Below are 13384 nucleotides of genomic sequence, written 5' to 3'. Positions count from 1 at the left end.
GGGCGTGGAAATTGGTGTAGCCACAATCAAAAACAAGGTGGAGATTCCTCAGAAAATTGAAAATAGAACTGCCACATGGTTCAGCAGTTCTGCTTCTGTGTGTTTATCAGAAGAAAATAAGAACACTAACCTGGAAAGATATGTGCCTTGCACTCTCATGTTTATTGCAGCATTATTTATAATAGCAAAGATATGGATGAAGCTTAAGCACCCACTAATGGATGAATGAATAAAAATATAATTCAGCCATAAAAAAAGGAAGCCTTGCTGTTTTTGTCAACATGGATAGATATTGAGGCCATTATCCAAGTGAAAGGAGTCAGACACAAAAAGGCAGTTCTGCATAATCTCACGTATACGTGGAACCTAAAAAAACTAAACCAACAGACACAGAGAACAAATAGGTTGTTGCAAGAGACAGGGTGTGGGGAGTGTAGAAAATGAGTGAAGGGGCATCAGAATGTACAAAATACAAGTTATAAAATAAGTCTTGGGGCTATAATGTACATTGTGATCACTGTAGTTAATGACACTTTATTGTATATTTGAAAGTTGCTAAAATGTAAAAGATTGCATAACAAGAAAAATTTTTATAACTATGCATCATGGTGGATGTTAACTAGACTTATATATTTTAATTAATTAATTTTAATTGGAGGCTAATTACTTTACAGTATTGTGGTGGTTATTGCCATACATTGACATGAATCAGCCATGGGTGTACATGTGTCCCCCCATCCACCTCCCTCCCCATCCCATCCCTCTGGGTTGTCCCAGTGCACTGGCTTTGAGTGCCCTGTTTCATGCATCGAAGTTGGATTGGTCATCTATTTCACATATGGTAACGTGTGGTCATGTATGGATGTGAGAGTTGGACTGTGAAGAAGGCTGATCGCCGAAGAATCGATGCTTTTGAACTGTGGTGTTGGAGAAGACTCTTGAGAGTCCCTTATACTGCAAGGAGATCCAACCAGTCCATTCTAGAGGAGATCAATCCTGGGTGTTCATTGGAAGGACTGATGCTAAAGCTGAAACTGCAATACTTTGGCCACCTCATGCGACGAGTTGACTCACTGGAAAAGACTCTGATGCTGGGAAAGGTTGGGGGTGGGAGGAGAAGGGGACGACGGAGAATGAGATGGCTGGATGGCATCACCGACTCTGTGGACATGAGTTTGAGTGTACTCTGGGAGTTGCTGATGGACAGGGAGGCCTGGCGTGCTGTGATTCATGGGGTCGCGGAGAGTCGGACACGACTGAGCGACTGAACTGAACTGAACTGAATGTACATGTTTCAATGCTATTCTCAAATCCCACCCTCACCTTCTCCCACAGAGTCCAAAAGTCTGTTCTTTACATCTGTGTCTCTTTTCCTGTCTCGCATATAGGGTTGTCATTACCATCGTTTTAAATTTAAAAATACATATGCATTAATATACTCGTGTTTTTCTTTCTGATTTACTTCACTCTATATAATAGACTCCAGTTTCATCAACCTCATTAGAACTGACTCAGATGCGTTCTTTTTAGTAGCTGAGTAATATTCCACTGTGTGTATGTACCACAGCATTCTTATCCATTCATCTGCCGATGGCCATCTAGTTTGCTTCCATGTCCTAGCTGTTGTAAACAGTGCTGCGATGAACATTGGGGTATACGTGTCTCTTTAAGTTCTGGTTTCCTCGGTGTGTGTGCGCAGCAGTGGGATTACCTGGGCCATATGGCAGTTCTATTTCCAGTTTTTTAAGGAATCTCCACACTGTTCTCTATAGTGGCTGTACTACCGTGTTTTAATTTCATGGCTTCAGTCAACATCCGCAGTGATTTTGGAGCCCAAAAAAATAAAGTCTGACACTGTTTCTCCATCTATTTCCCATGAAATGATGGGACCAGATGCCATGATCTTCGTTTTCTGAATGTTGAGCTTTAAGCCAACTTTTTCACTCTCCTCTTTCACTTTCATCTAGAGGCTTTTTAGTTCCTCTTCACTTTCTGCCATAAGGGTGGTGTCATCTGCTTATCTGAGATTATTGATACTTCTCCGAGCAATCTTGATTCCAGCTTGTGCTTCTTCCAGCCCAGCGTTCCTCATGATGTATTCTGCATATAAGTTAAATAAGCAGGATGACAATATACAGCCTTGACATACTCCTTTTCCTATTTGGAACCAATCTGTTGTTCCTTGTCTAGTTCTAGCTGTTGCATCCTGACCTGCATACAGGTTTCTCAAGAGACAGGTCAGGTGGTCTGGTATTCCCATCTCTTTCAGAATTTTCCACAGTTTATTGTGATCCACACTGTCAAAGGCTTTGGCATAGTCAGCAATGCAGAAATAGATGTTTTTCTGGAACTCTCCTGCTTTTTCCATGATCCAGCGGATGTTGTTACCCAACACCAAAAATATGATTATCCTTTTACTTTCTTGTATATATGTCCTGTCTTTTTCTTTCTCTTTTTTTTTCTTCTCAGAGTTTGTTGGTGTCTCTTAGTTTCTCTGCCTCACTGTCTCAGGCTCTCCTCAGTGTCTCATCTCAGTCTGTCCTTTGTATCTCTTTGTCTCTTCAGTGTCTCTTCTTGGTCTTGTCTCTGAGTCTGTTAGTCTCTATGTTTTTCAGTCTGTTTACTGGCTCTAATCTCATACCATCCATTCAGTCTTCTGAAATTTTCTTATAAGCCTGCTTCTTCTTTTTTAAACTTTTCTCTAGGCTTATCAGTGACTAGAAATCAAACAGCCTTGAGTACTTGCAGTCTCTTTTGTTTTATATATCCTTGTCATCTTATGTGCTGTCAACCTAGATGAAGATCTACCCTTTTTCAGTTTTATTTTGTCACAATTTTATGGATCCTTTCTGATTGCTTCAGGTATATATCTTTTCTCCTACATCAGAATTTTCATGGTCCTTTGTTTATATTGATAGCCTTTCATAGACTTCTGTGTCATAGCTGTATCTGTTTTTAAGTTGCAAAAAAAGAGTAAAAAATTCATCTGTTACTCACCATTGTTTCCTAAACTGCACCCTGCCTCACATGTGTTAATTATTCAGTACATATTTTTAATCAGCTTTAATTATAACTTTGGAAGTTTATTATCAAAATTCTATAAATACTTTCATGAAGATTTTATATATTCCTTTTGAACACCAGAGAGCATGTTTTTTTTCCCCAGATTGTGCGCTGTTGGAATCATTGTTTTTTTTCATATACTGAAAAAAAAAAAAACATTACATTATGAGTTCTGTATAGGCAAAGAGTGTGATATAAATGATAATTTTGAACTTTTTTCACGATATTTTGGGTCTGTGCATAATGATGAGATAGTTTGGGCATCAGCAGCTTCCTGAATATTGTCTTAAAATGCTGAAATAAAATTTTATTAATTAATGTTTAGCTTTCTGAGAATGTTTATTCATTCCAGCTCTGTTATATTCTGTGACAATGACTCAGATATTCAGTGGATTAACTCAAGAGAGTTCACTTGTTTATAAAAGTTTATTTTTATTTTTTTACATTTGATCCTCATTTGAACCTTATTCATCATCTAGTTGAGGTGTGAAATTTATTGAGATGTGGTTTCTTTGAACACTGATATAAGCAGATGGATCAAGTGTGATTTGATCATATACCACTATCTTTATCCTGGACGTTGTTTTTGTGTTAATAATCTAATGCTTTTTCATGTACTGCCAGTGAAGTTGAATTGTTACTCATGTTTCAGCCTTCACATTCGCAGGCTCAGGTAACTTTGGAAAGGTGAATATAAATTTTAATATGTCAGAGTTTTGCACACTGATACTGTACAAGTGCCAATAGTTGAATCGTAATTGTGATTCCCGATTTAGAACATAAGATTTGGTTAGGTTATTGAATCTTCTTCAGTGTTGATATACAGAAATCAGTGAACTTGGTATATGCAAATAACTTTCAATTGGAAGTATGAAGGAACCTAAGGCTCCATTTAAAGCAACAGTTTTTGAAAGTGCCTTTTCATAAACTTAATTAAGAAAATCTTTATGTTTAAAACTTTAAGTCTGCTAAAGTACATAAAAGCTTGAACATATTAAAAGGCAAAATATGTTTCTGGGTAATGTACTTTTGGTTATAATGTTGTCTGTTCTAAGTTGCTTTTTAAAAAATGTATCTCAATAAAAATGCCAACCTTACTATTAATATTATTGGTGGGTGGTGGTATCTGGAACTAGACAGCAGATTCCAAAGTTCAAATGGAAAAAAAATAGCAATAATAGGTTGGAAAACTGAAAAAGAAGAGTTATAAGGTTGAGTTAATTATACCAGATTTGAAAAATACACTATAAAGTCTCAATAATTAAAACAATATTTTATTGAAATATAAATAGACTAACAGACTAATGGAAATAAAAGATCAGATAGATTAAATCCATGCAGGAATTTAGTATATGATAAAGGCATCATCTTGAATCAGTAGGGTAAAGATTAATAAATGGTATTGAGATAATTAGCCAATTATAAGAGAAATCAACTTCGATTCATGTCTCAAGTATATCAGACATTTAAATGTAAAAAATAAAATGAACGTTACCAAAGAAAACATGAGTTCCTATGTATCTGTGGCGTGGAAAACACCTTTTAGCTATTATTCAAAATGCAGAAGCCATAAGTAAAAGGCTTATAAATTTGACAACCTGATAGAAAAGGAAGTAACTTGGATGATGAACAAAACAGAGTAAAGGCAAACAAGCGAAAAAGGAAAAACACCTACCATAAGAAAATTTAAAAGACAAATGATACCCTGGGAAAACACTTTTATGGGAAATAAGACTAGCTGGTATTGTTTCTATATAAAGAATTCCTATAAATCAAGACATGAAAACTACTCAGTAGAAAACTGGGTGAAGGATAAGAGCAGGGAGTTCACATACAAATGTCATTTACACATTTAATAAGATTGTTCCTCTTATGCATAATAAAGGAAATGAAAATAAAAGCCGTATTGTGATTTTAGTTCTTTTTTTTAGATTGGGAAAAACCCAATTATTGAGTGACAGTACTTTGCTGTTGAAGTGAGTGAAATGATATCCATGGAGCATAATCTGGCAGTATCTACCAAAATTTTATGTATTTATGTTTTGGCCTAGCAGTTCCATTGGCAATGTCATTAACAGATGACTGGTTAAATAAGCTATAGTATATTTCCACACTGGAATACTATGCAGCTGTATTTAAAACAGAAAGAATGAGGAAGATTTCTAAAGATAGATGAAAAGATTCTCTGTGATATTAGTGGAAAATAAAGCAAGGGCAGAACTGAATCACTTTTTCTGGAAGAAAAGAGGAAAAAGAATATGTTTATATTAAAAAAAAATACAGGAAGGACAATCAGTTCAGTTCAGTCGCACAGTCAGGTCCGACTCTTTGCGACCCCATGAATCACAGCACCCCAGGCCTCCCTGTCCATCACCAACTCCCGGAATTCACTCAAACCCACCTCCATCGAGTCGGTGATGCCATCCAGCCATCTCATTCTCTGTCGTCCCCTTCTCCTCCTGCCCCCAATCCCTCCCAGCATCAGAGTCTTTTCCAGTGAGTCAATAGTAAACCAATAAAAATGATTTTACTTACTTGCAGTGTATGGAGTGGGGAAAAGGGTAGTTACAGACAGAGTGGAACCTAGATTTCTTTGTGTCAATGAAAATTCAGTTAACAGTCAAGAAGAAATAAAGAGAATTTTATTTGAGCCAAATTGGGGATTTTAACCTGGGAGACAGATTTTCAAAAATTTTGAGAATTGTTCCACTGGTCAGCTCTTACACATTTTTGAGACAATCATGTATCATACTGGCAAGTTAAAATTATAAATAAACTTCATCAGAGATTTTTTTAGAATCAGGTATGAATGCATAGAATGAGCCTTTAGTCAGTGTGATCTGCTGTACAAGATGAGAAAGAAATATTAATCTTAAAAATTACAGTGCTGGCATCAGAAGAAAGGGACTGTTTTCTCAATGGTTGATTGCATCCTCCTACCTTGAGGGAATCTGGTTAATGTATAACGCAGATACACATTGAACATTGGGAAAAGGCATATTGTATGTATTTCAGTTCTGACTTGGTTTCATTATCCTGTTGTAGGGAAGATAAGATATTGTGCGTAGATATATATGTAAAGACGCTCTCTATCTCTCACACACACACACCTTTCTCTCATCAACTTCCCAGCTATACAGTATCTTTTCTCTTTCCCATTCTGAAGTTATAACTTTTTTGAAACTAAGCAGCAGCAACTTCACTGTCAGATGGTCTAGTGAGGGGACATGGCACAGTAGACATTAACCTTCCAGCATCAGAAGTCATGCTCTAGTCTTGGAATTCATGTACGTTTGTCCCTTTCTTGCCTCTCGCAATTGCTTCTTGATTAAGAGACTGGGCATGTATAGTTACCTCAGCTTGGAATGTCTGTCTTGTCCTCTCATTCTTCTTTCACTTTAACTCCAATGCTTTTTTGTAGTCCCAGTTTAAATGTCACCTCCTTGATCTGCCTAGATTAATTTAAGTTCTTTCTTGGAAAGTTTATGTAAACATTGTTGCTCTTTAACATCTTCATCTGTAAAATGGGATTAGTATTAGTACCTACTTCATAGAATTGTTGTGAGGAATAAAAGAGTAGATATATGTAAAACAGAATAACACCTGATTAAATGCTAGGTGCTATATGAGTTAGCAGTTGCTATCATTATTATTACTTTTATTAGACATATTTGAAATATAGATTAATTATACTAATTTGTCTGGCTGTTTGTTAAATGTCTTTTTCGGCTGTTAGATTTTTAGTTCTACAAGGAAAAGAACTGTTTTATTCACTGCTTTTGTCTAGGACTTGGTACACATAGTACTTTACTACTTTTGTGTGTGTGCTAAGTCACTTTCAGTGGCGTTGACTCTTTGCAACCCCATGGACTTTAGCCCACTAGGGTCCTCTGTCCATGGGATTCTCCAGGCAAGAATACTGGAGTGGGTTGCCATTTTCTCCTCCAGGGGATCTTCCTGATGCAGGGATCAAACTCGCATAGCTAATGTCTCTTGCCTTGGTAGGCAGGTTCTTTACCTCTAGTGTCACCTGGGAAGCCCCCAAAAGTGAAAGTGATAGTCACTCAGACTATCCATGGGATTCTCTAGGCAAGACTACTGGAATGGGTTGCCATTCCCTTCTCTGAGGGTTTTTCCTGACCCAGGGATTGAACTCGGGTTTCCTGCATTGCAGGCAGATTCTTTACCGTCTGAGCCACCAGTTTTGTTGACTGATAAATGGTGGTTTGCAATAGTAGATACGTTAGGCCTACTGGGTTTGAAGAATGAACAATTGGTAACTGTGATTAACATTTCAGTTCTTTTAGGAGTATCATGGACCTTGGTGGATTGTAACTTTGGTTGTTACGAGTACTGAATTTCAATTCTAGAACCTGTTGTGGAGGGATAGGAAAATAAGATGAATAAAGCAAAAAATTGAAATACATTCTTCTTCCATACTAGACAGTACAACCTTCTGGTCCTCACCTCAGCTCTTACTGAAAATGTAACTGTCCAGTACGTGGATACATTCTTATTGCAAAAGTTTAGACTTGCATATATGTGTGTGCTCAGTTACTTAGTCATGTTTGTCTCTTTGGGACCCCATGGACTGTAGCCCGTCAGGCATCTCTGTCTGTGGGGTTTCTGAGGCAAAAACACTGGAGTGAGTTAACCATTTCCTTTTCTAGGAGATGAGCTTCCCGACTCAGGGATCAAACCCATGTTTCCTGCATTGGCAGGCAGGTTCTTTACCACTGAACCACCAGAGAAGCCCACATATATGTGTACATATGTTAAAATATGTCTCCTTTGCATTTCTCTTCATATTCCTATATCTTCCAAATTGTTTCCATAAAAATATGTTACTTATGTTAGCTTATAATGGATATATTGTTATATTTAAATAAATTTATAAATATTTAAATTTTCTCTGTCTTTATTTCCAATATGGGAAAGTACTGGTAAATATATGTCACATAAACAAAAAATGCCTTTGGGATTCTAAACAGTTTTTAAGACCATGAAGAGGTTTTTGAGATCAAATAGTTTGAACACTGCCGCAGTGTATAATTAAGCCCCTAGCAATGAACATTGTGTACACCATTATAGTATAGAAAAATTCTCCTGGTTTAATAATTTTTATGAGAAAAATACAGTAAAAAAAACTCCACAAATATTATCATAGTTATGAGACAAAGAATAGAAAATTGTTCTGGAGAAAATACAGTAAAATGCAGTTAACTATTATATTATTTTACATTATTTCATCCTTGGTTTTTCCAAAAATTTTTATGCTGTAATTTAAATATGGTGGAAAATATGTTAAAATATGAATGGGAATAATGTCTCCCATTTCAGAAACTCTGTAGTGATGCTCAAGTTAAAGTCTTTGGGAAATGCTGCCAGCTGAAACCTGGAGGAGACAGTTCTTCCTCTTTAGATAGTTCCATGACTTCATCTTCAGATGTAAAAGACCAGTGTCCTAAGTATCAGGTAAGATTATTGATGTCATTTATTTATTTATTCACAAGTATTTTTGAGTATCTACAATGTGTTGTATATCATCCTTGGGACTGAGTATAACTGGGACTAGTCCTTACCCTTCTGGAGCTTGTAGTATAGCTGGAGAAACAGATAATTAAATAAGTAAGTTTATGAACTTTGATAGGATAGGCAGAGTATAGAGAGCTTCAGACAGAGGTAGCCAGGGGTATTTTCTCCTCTTTATTTCTCATTTCATATTTTTTAGACCACCAGAATCATTTCTTATTTTATGTACTTTTAAATTATTGAAATATTAAGATAAATATAAAATAATAGAGTTCGGCTTTGGTATGAAATACTTTTTCATTTTTGAAAATTAATGTGGCTCTTCTTTTAAAATATAGGTTTAACCAGTCAGTTGACTACATAGGAACTTCTCTATAAACTTATGGTTTAGCGACTAAACAACAAGTTGTTTTATTTCTCATAAGATCAAACTAAGCAAATGTCATCTAATGTGAATTTATTTGCATCATTCAGGCTTGCCTAAATGAAGCACAGGTGTATTATATTCAGCAGTACTAAAATAGAATCCTGGATTTTTAAATTGTTTATAGTTAGGTAATTGTGTCTGGATAGAAACTAACCCTTATACAACATCAACATAATGGCATATGTGAAAGAGATTTGAGTCATAAAAATCCAGATATTATGAGGTACTACATAGTTCTCTCTGCTCTTCTCTATTCCTCTTCCATCTTAGGTATGACACCCTAACAAGTTCTTAATAGTGCTGTGTTATGTAGGATCATCATACTTATGCCAGTTTGCAAGTTTTCTCATTTGATCAGTTGTAGAAACTTTCCTTTCTTTCTAATGTTATGCAGTTAAATGTGAGTATTAGCAAATGGATCCAGATGGTAGAAACTCTGAAGCAGTGTGTGATTGTATTTCTCATTTTGCATAAAAATCTCCTGAAGTTTTTTAAGTGCCGATTCCCAGGTCATATGTCCAGATGTTCTGACGGTAGGTTCATTTTTTTTAGCAAGAAGGCATTGAGTTATTATAACATATAGTTCACTACACTTGGTAAAATGTTATTTCAGGTAAGTAGAACATTATCTTTGATTTACAGGGTGTTACAGATTAATACATTCAGCAGTGAGTACTTACAAAGACTTGACCTTTCAAATAAAAAAAATCTTTTAAAAAAAGTTAAAGAAAATAACATTTTCTTAATTATAACCTTAATTATAGATTATGTCACATTAAAATATATAACACGTCAGTGACAGTCATGATAACTATTTGGTATGTATTAGAACAGGTAGAGAGAACCTTTGATGGCAAGCTACTGATACTTGGTTTTATAAAATTTAGGTACCAGTTTATTTTTACTGAATTTTGCCTCCTGAGAATTCTTTTCTACTTTTATATTAAAATGTATAAATGCTTTGATATTTAAATTTGTGTAGCTTGCTTAATATAAGAAATATTATTTTTAGTCATTGTAACAGAAATGAGCTTGTAAGAGAAAATTCTCATTTCTGTCGTTATCCAGAAGCAATTTAGATTGCCAAGAAAGATTGGCATTGTTGATCTTAAAAGAAAAACTACTTAATCATTTAAAAAATTATTCTACTCTTTCTAAATTGTTCTTAATTCCCAAACTTCTGTGCCTGGAAAAAAATATTTTGTCTTAACCAAGTCCCAAGAATAGATGAGTTGCTTCTTTTAGTAACCTAGGTATATCAAGTGACTTTTTTCCCTTAAAAAATAACCTTGTGCCTTTATTAAAACAAAATTAAGACTACAGCACTAAGAAAGAAAAATGTCAATGGATGTATAGAAACAAATACAAAAAATAATATGTATAATTAAATGGATTGCTATTTGAAGATGCTCTTAAGAAAGATGACAGAATGTAAATATACAGATTTTTGAAGCCAAAGCTGGTAGTAAACAAGCAAAAGTAAAAGAGGATCACATTATATTTATTCCCTGTCTTCCACTTGTAAAATGGGGGTCCTCATCACTTCAGTGTTATCTTCAGAAGAATCTTTTAATTATTTTTAAAAACTCCTCTAATTTTTGATTTCCCGTGGTAGAATGGCTTAGTGGCTTAGTGAAATTTGTGCATGATTCTTATTTGCTACCTTAGTTATTAGGTCCTCTTCCTTATCAGTTGTTTTATTATATAATTGTATTGGTTAGTAATTGCATTGGGTCATCCTGTGAAACAGTGGTTTTCTTCATACGGCAAGTCTGGAGAGAGGCCATCTAGGAGCAATAATGTGTGGGCTTCAAGATGTCCTCAGAGACTGAGGCTTGCTTATCTTTCTGCCTAGACAGAGCTAACAGGTACATACTTGTTGGTTTGTGGTCCTCTTATAGCATCTCCATCTACAGTGATTTCTATTTATATTCCATTGACCAGGACTGTGTTGGATGCATATAAATGGATAGTTCTGAAAGCTACCACTATAACCATTGGTTTAACTCTTTGAATATAGAGACCAGCTCTAAACCTCCTATCTGCAAGGGAGGCTCTGAAATGCAATTTTTTCACTTGGGCACATTGCTTCCCTGAAACAAATTGGACTCCAGAATAACATATTTGGTAGGTTGGTGGGTAACTGTTGAGGTCCTTTAATGGACCGGACCTGGTGGTCCGGAGTCGACGATGAGAAAGGGAAAGGAGAGAGGCTAATATTTTCTGGGTTACGCAGCTGGCTTTCGAGTTCCAGGAAATCAGCCAGAAATAGAGAAAGAAGGAAAGACACAGGGACCCAAGCTGTGATGGAGCAGAGGTACTTTATTGAATTCTTTAAGAGTATATATACCTGTAGCTTCTTCAGATAAAGATCAAGAGACCAGACTTTACAAGTTACTAAGGAAGCAAGGAGCAATAAAGAACATAAGACCAAAAGGCGATCCATAAGAAAAGAGGGTCGTAAATAAACCCTTTCACCAAATGGAAAAGCTAATGAAGGAAATCCTATGCAAGCATCCCATCTCTTTGATCTCCGTCCTGGGAGAGGCTTGCCTGCTCCTCTCGCCCCTGACAGGGACTGATAAGGAACAGAGGCTCAAGAGAGATAGGAAACAGCACACAAAAATCTTACTGTTAAGCATTCCCTGACAGGTAACTAGTAGTATTTGCTATAGTATCTAAATAGTAACCAAATGGATGAGTCAGTTTTTAGATTTTTTTGACTCCTTTGAGGACAATTAAAGAATAATTGAAAGAAAAACAATTCTTTATAAACAAGACATTCTGATGTTTAAAGTAAGTGTTTTTTAAAGAATGCAAAATATGTCCAAATTACCCTTTTTGTGAGTGCCTGTTTTTGTACAGTAGGAATGATAAAATCTGTTCTGCATGTTCAGTGACTTCTACTTCTTGTTATCTGTCCTGCAGAAACATTGCATATGCATAATACATGGTTAAGAATGTTTATTTGAACATTATTCATAGTAGCAAAAAACAGAGAGTGACTTAAATACCTGTCAGTAAGGGGAACTGGCTTGACAAACTGGTATTTTCATATAGCAGAATATTATGCAGCTCTTAAAAAGACTGTAACAGTATGATTAGATCTGTAAGACAGTGTAAAATGAAGAAAATCAAGCTGCAGAGCAGTATATACAATGTAAAATAACTTAAAAAAACATTGTGTAGAATAACTGCAGTGAGAGCTGTGGAACTGTGCATGTGTGTGCTCAGTTGTATCCAACTGTTTGCAACCATATGGACTGTAGCCTGACAGGCTTCTCTGTCCATAGTATTTTCTAGGCAAGAATACTGGAGTAGGTTGCCATTTTCCCCTCCAGGTATCTTCCTAATCCAGAGACTGAACCTGGATCTCCTGCGTCTCCTGAAGTACAGGCAGATCCTTTCCACTGAGCTATCGGGGAGAAATTTTTAATAAAAATTAGGTTTTGAAATAGGTTTTAAATTCAGTGATTTTGTTAATGTTTATGCTTATTGTTTAGGGTTCTCGGTGCTCTTCTGATGCCAATATGCTTGGAGAGATGATGTTTGGCTCAGTAGCAATGAGCTACAAAGGATCTACCTTAAAAATTCATCAGATCCGGTGAGGGATTTTCTGATTTTTCTTAATGAATCCATTTAAAACTACTCAGTTTTTCTTAAAGATGGGAGAATTTCTTATAGCCTCCACTCAGAGCATGCCAGATACTCAGTTTATGATGTTTTATGGGTTTAATGCTACTTCATGGCTGTTATCACTATGCTATAACATCTCTGTGACTTAAACATTTTTATTTATAATAAATTGAAAAGATCCATGTGTTTCAGTTTTGATTTCTGTCTATCCCTCTCTTTTTCTTCATAGTTCCCCTCCACAGCTCATGCTCAGCAAAGTTTTTACTGCACGGACTGGCAGCAGCATCTGTGGAAGTCTCAATACGTAAGTAGTTATGGGTGAAAGGAGAAAGGAATTGTTTAAGATCTGCTAAGTATGAAAGCTCGGAGAAGGCAATGGCAAGCCACTCCAGTACTATTGCCTAGAAAATCCCATGGATGGAGGAGCCTGGTAGGCTGCAGTCCGTGGGGTCGCTAAGGGTCGGACACGACTGAGCGACTTCACTTTCACTTTTCACTTTCCTCTTTCACACATTGGAGAAGGAAATGGCAACCCACTCCAGTGTTCTTGCCTGGAGAATCCCAGGGACGGGGGAGCCTGGTGGGCTTCCGTCTATGGGGTCGCACAGAGTCGGACACGACTGAAGTGACTTAGCAGCAGCAAGTATGAAAGCTAATAAGCTGCTTTTAGGACTGCAGCGTAAATTCAGATTTTCTTCTATCCCTTAAGTTTGAAAGTTAATGGAA

At 36.2% G+C, this 13384-nt stretch overlaps 1 protein-coding gene across 2 annotated transcripts in view; it reads left to right on the top strand.

The window, feature by feature from the left end:
- Window positions 1-13384, top strand: part of FNIP1 (folliculin interacting protein 1) — a 116237-nt gene that overhangs the window by 49612 nt on the left and 53241 nt on the right. For both annotated transcript variants that reach the window (XM_055430400.2, XM_055430399.2), the window contains exons 3-5: window positions 8404-8538; window positions 12526-12626; window positions 12888-12962. In XM_055430400.2, the coding sequence (XP_055286375.1) occupies window positions 8404-8538; window positions 12526-12626; window positions 12888-12962 (311 nt within the window). The remainder of the gene's footprint in view (window positions 1-8403; window positions 8539-12525; window positions 12627-12887; window positions 12963-13384) is intronic.

This window comes from Moschus berezovskii, chromosome 8, assembly GCF_049115385.1.
Source record: "Moschus berezovskii isolate FMDL1 chromosome 8, NW_MosBer_1.0, whole genome shotgun sequence".
Classification (NCBI taxonomy): Eukaryota; Metazoa; Chordata; class Mammalia; order Artiodactyla; family Moschidae; genus Moschus; species Moschus berezovskii.
The sequence above is the reverse complement of the archived record's forward strand: the minus strand, read 5'-3'. Positions and strand labels throughout refer to the sequence as shown.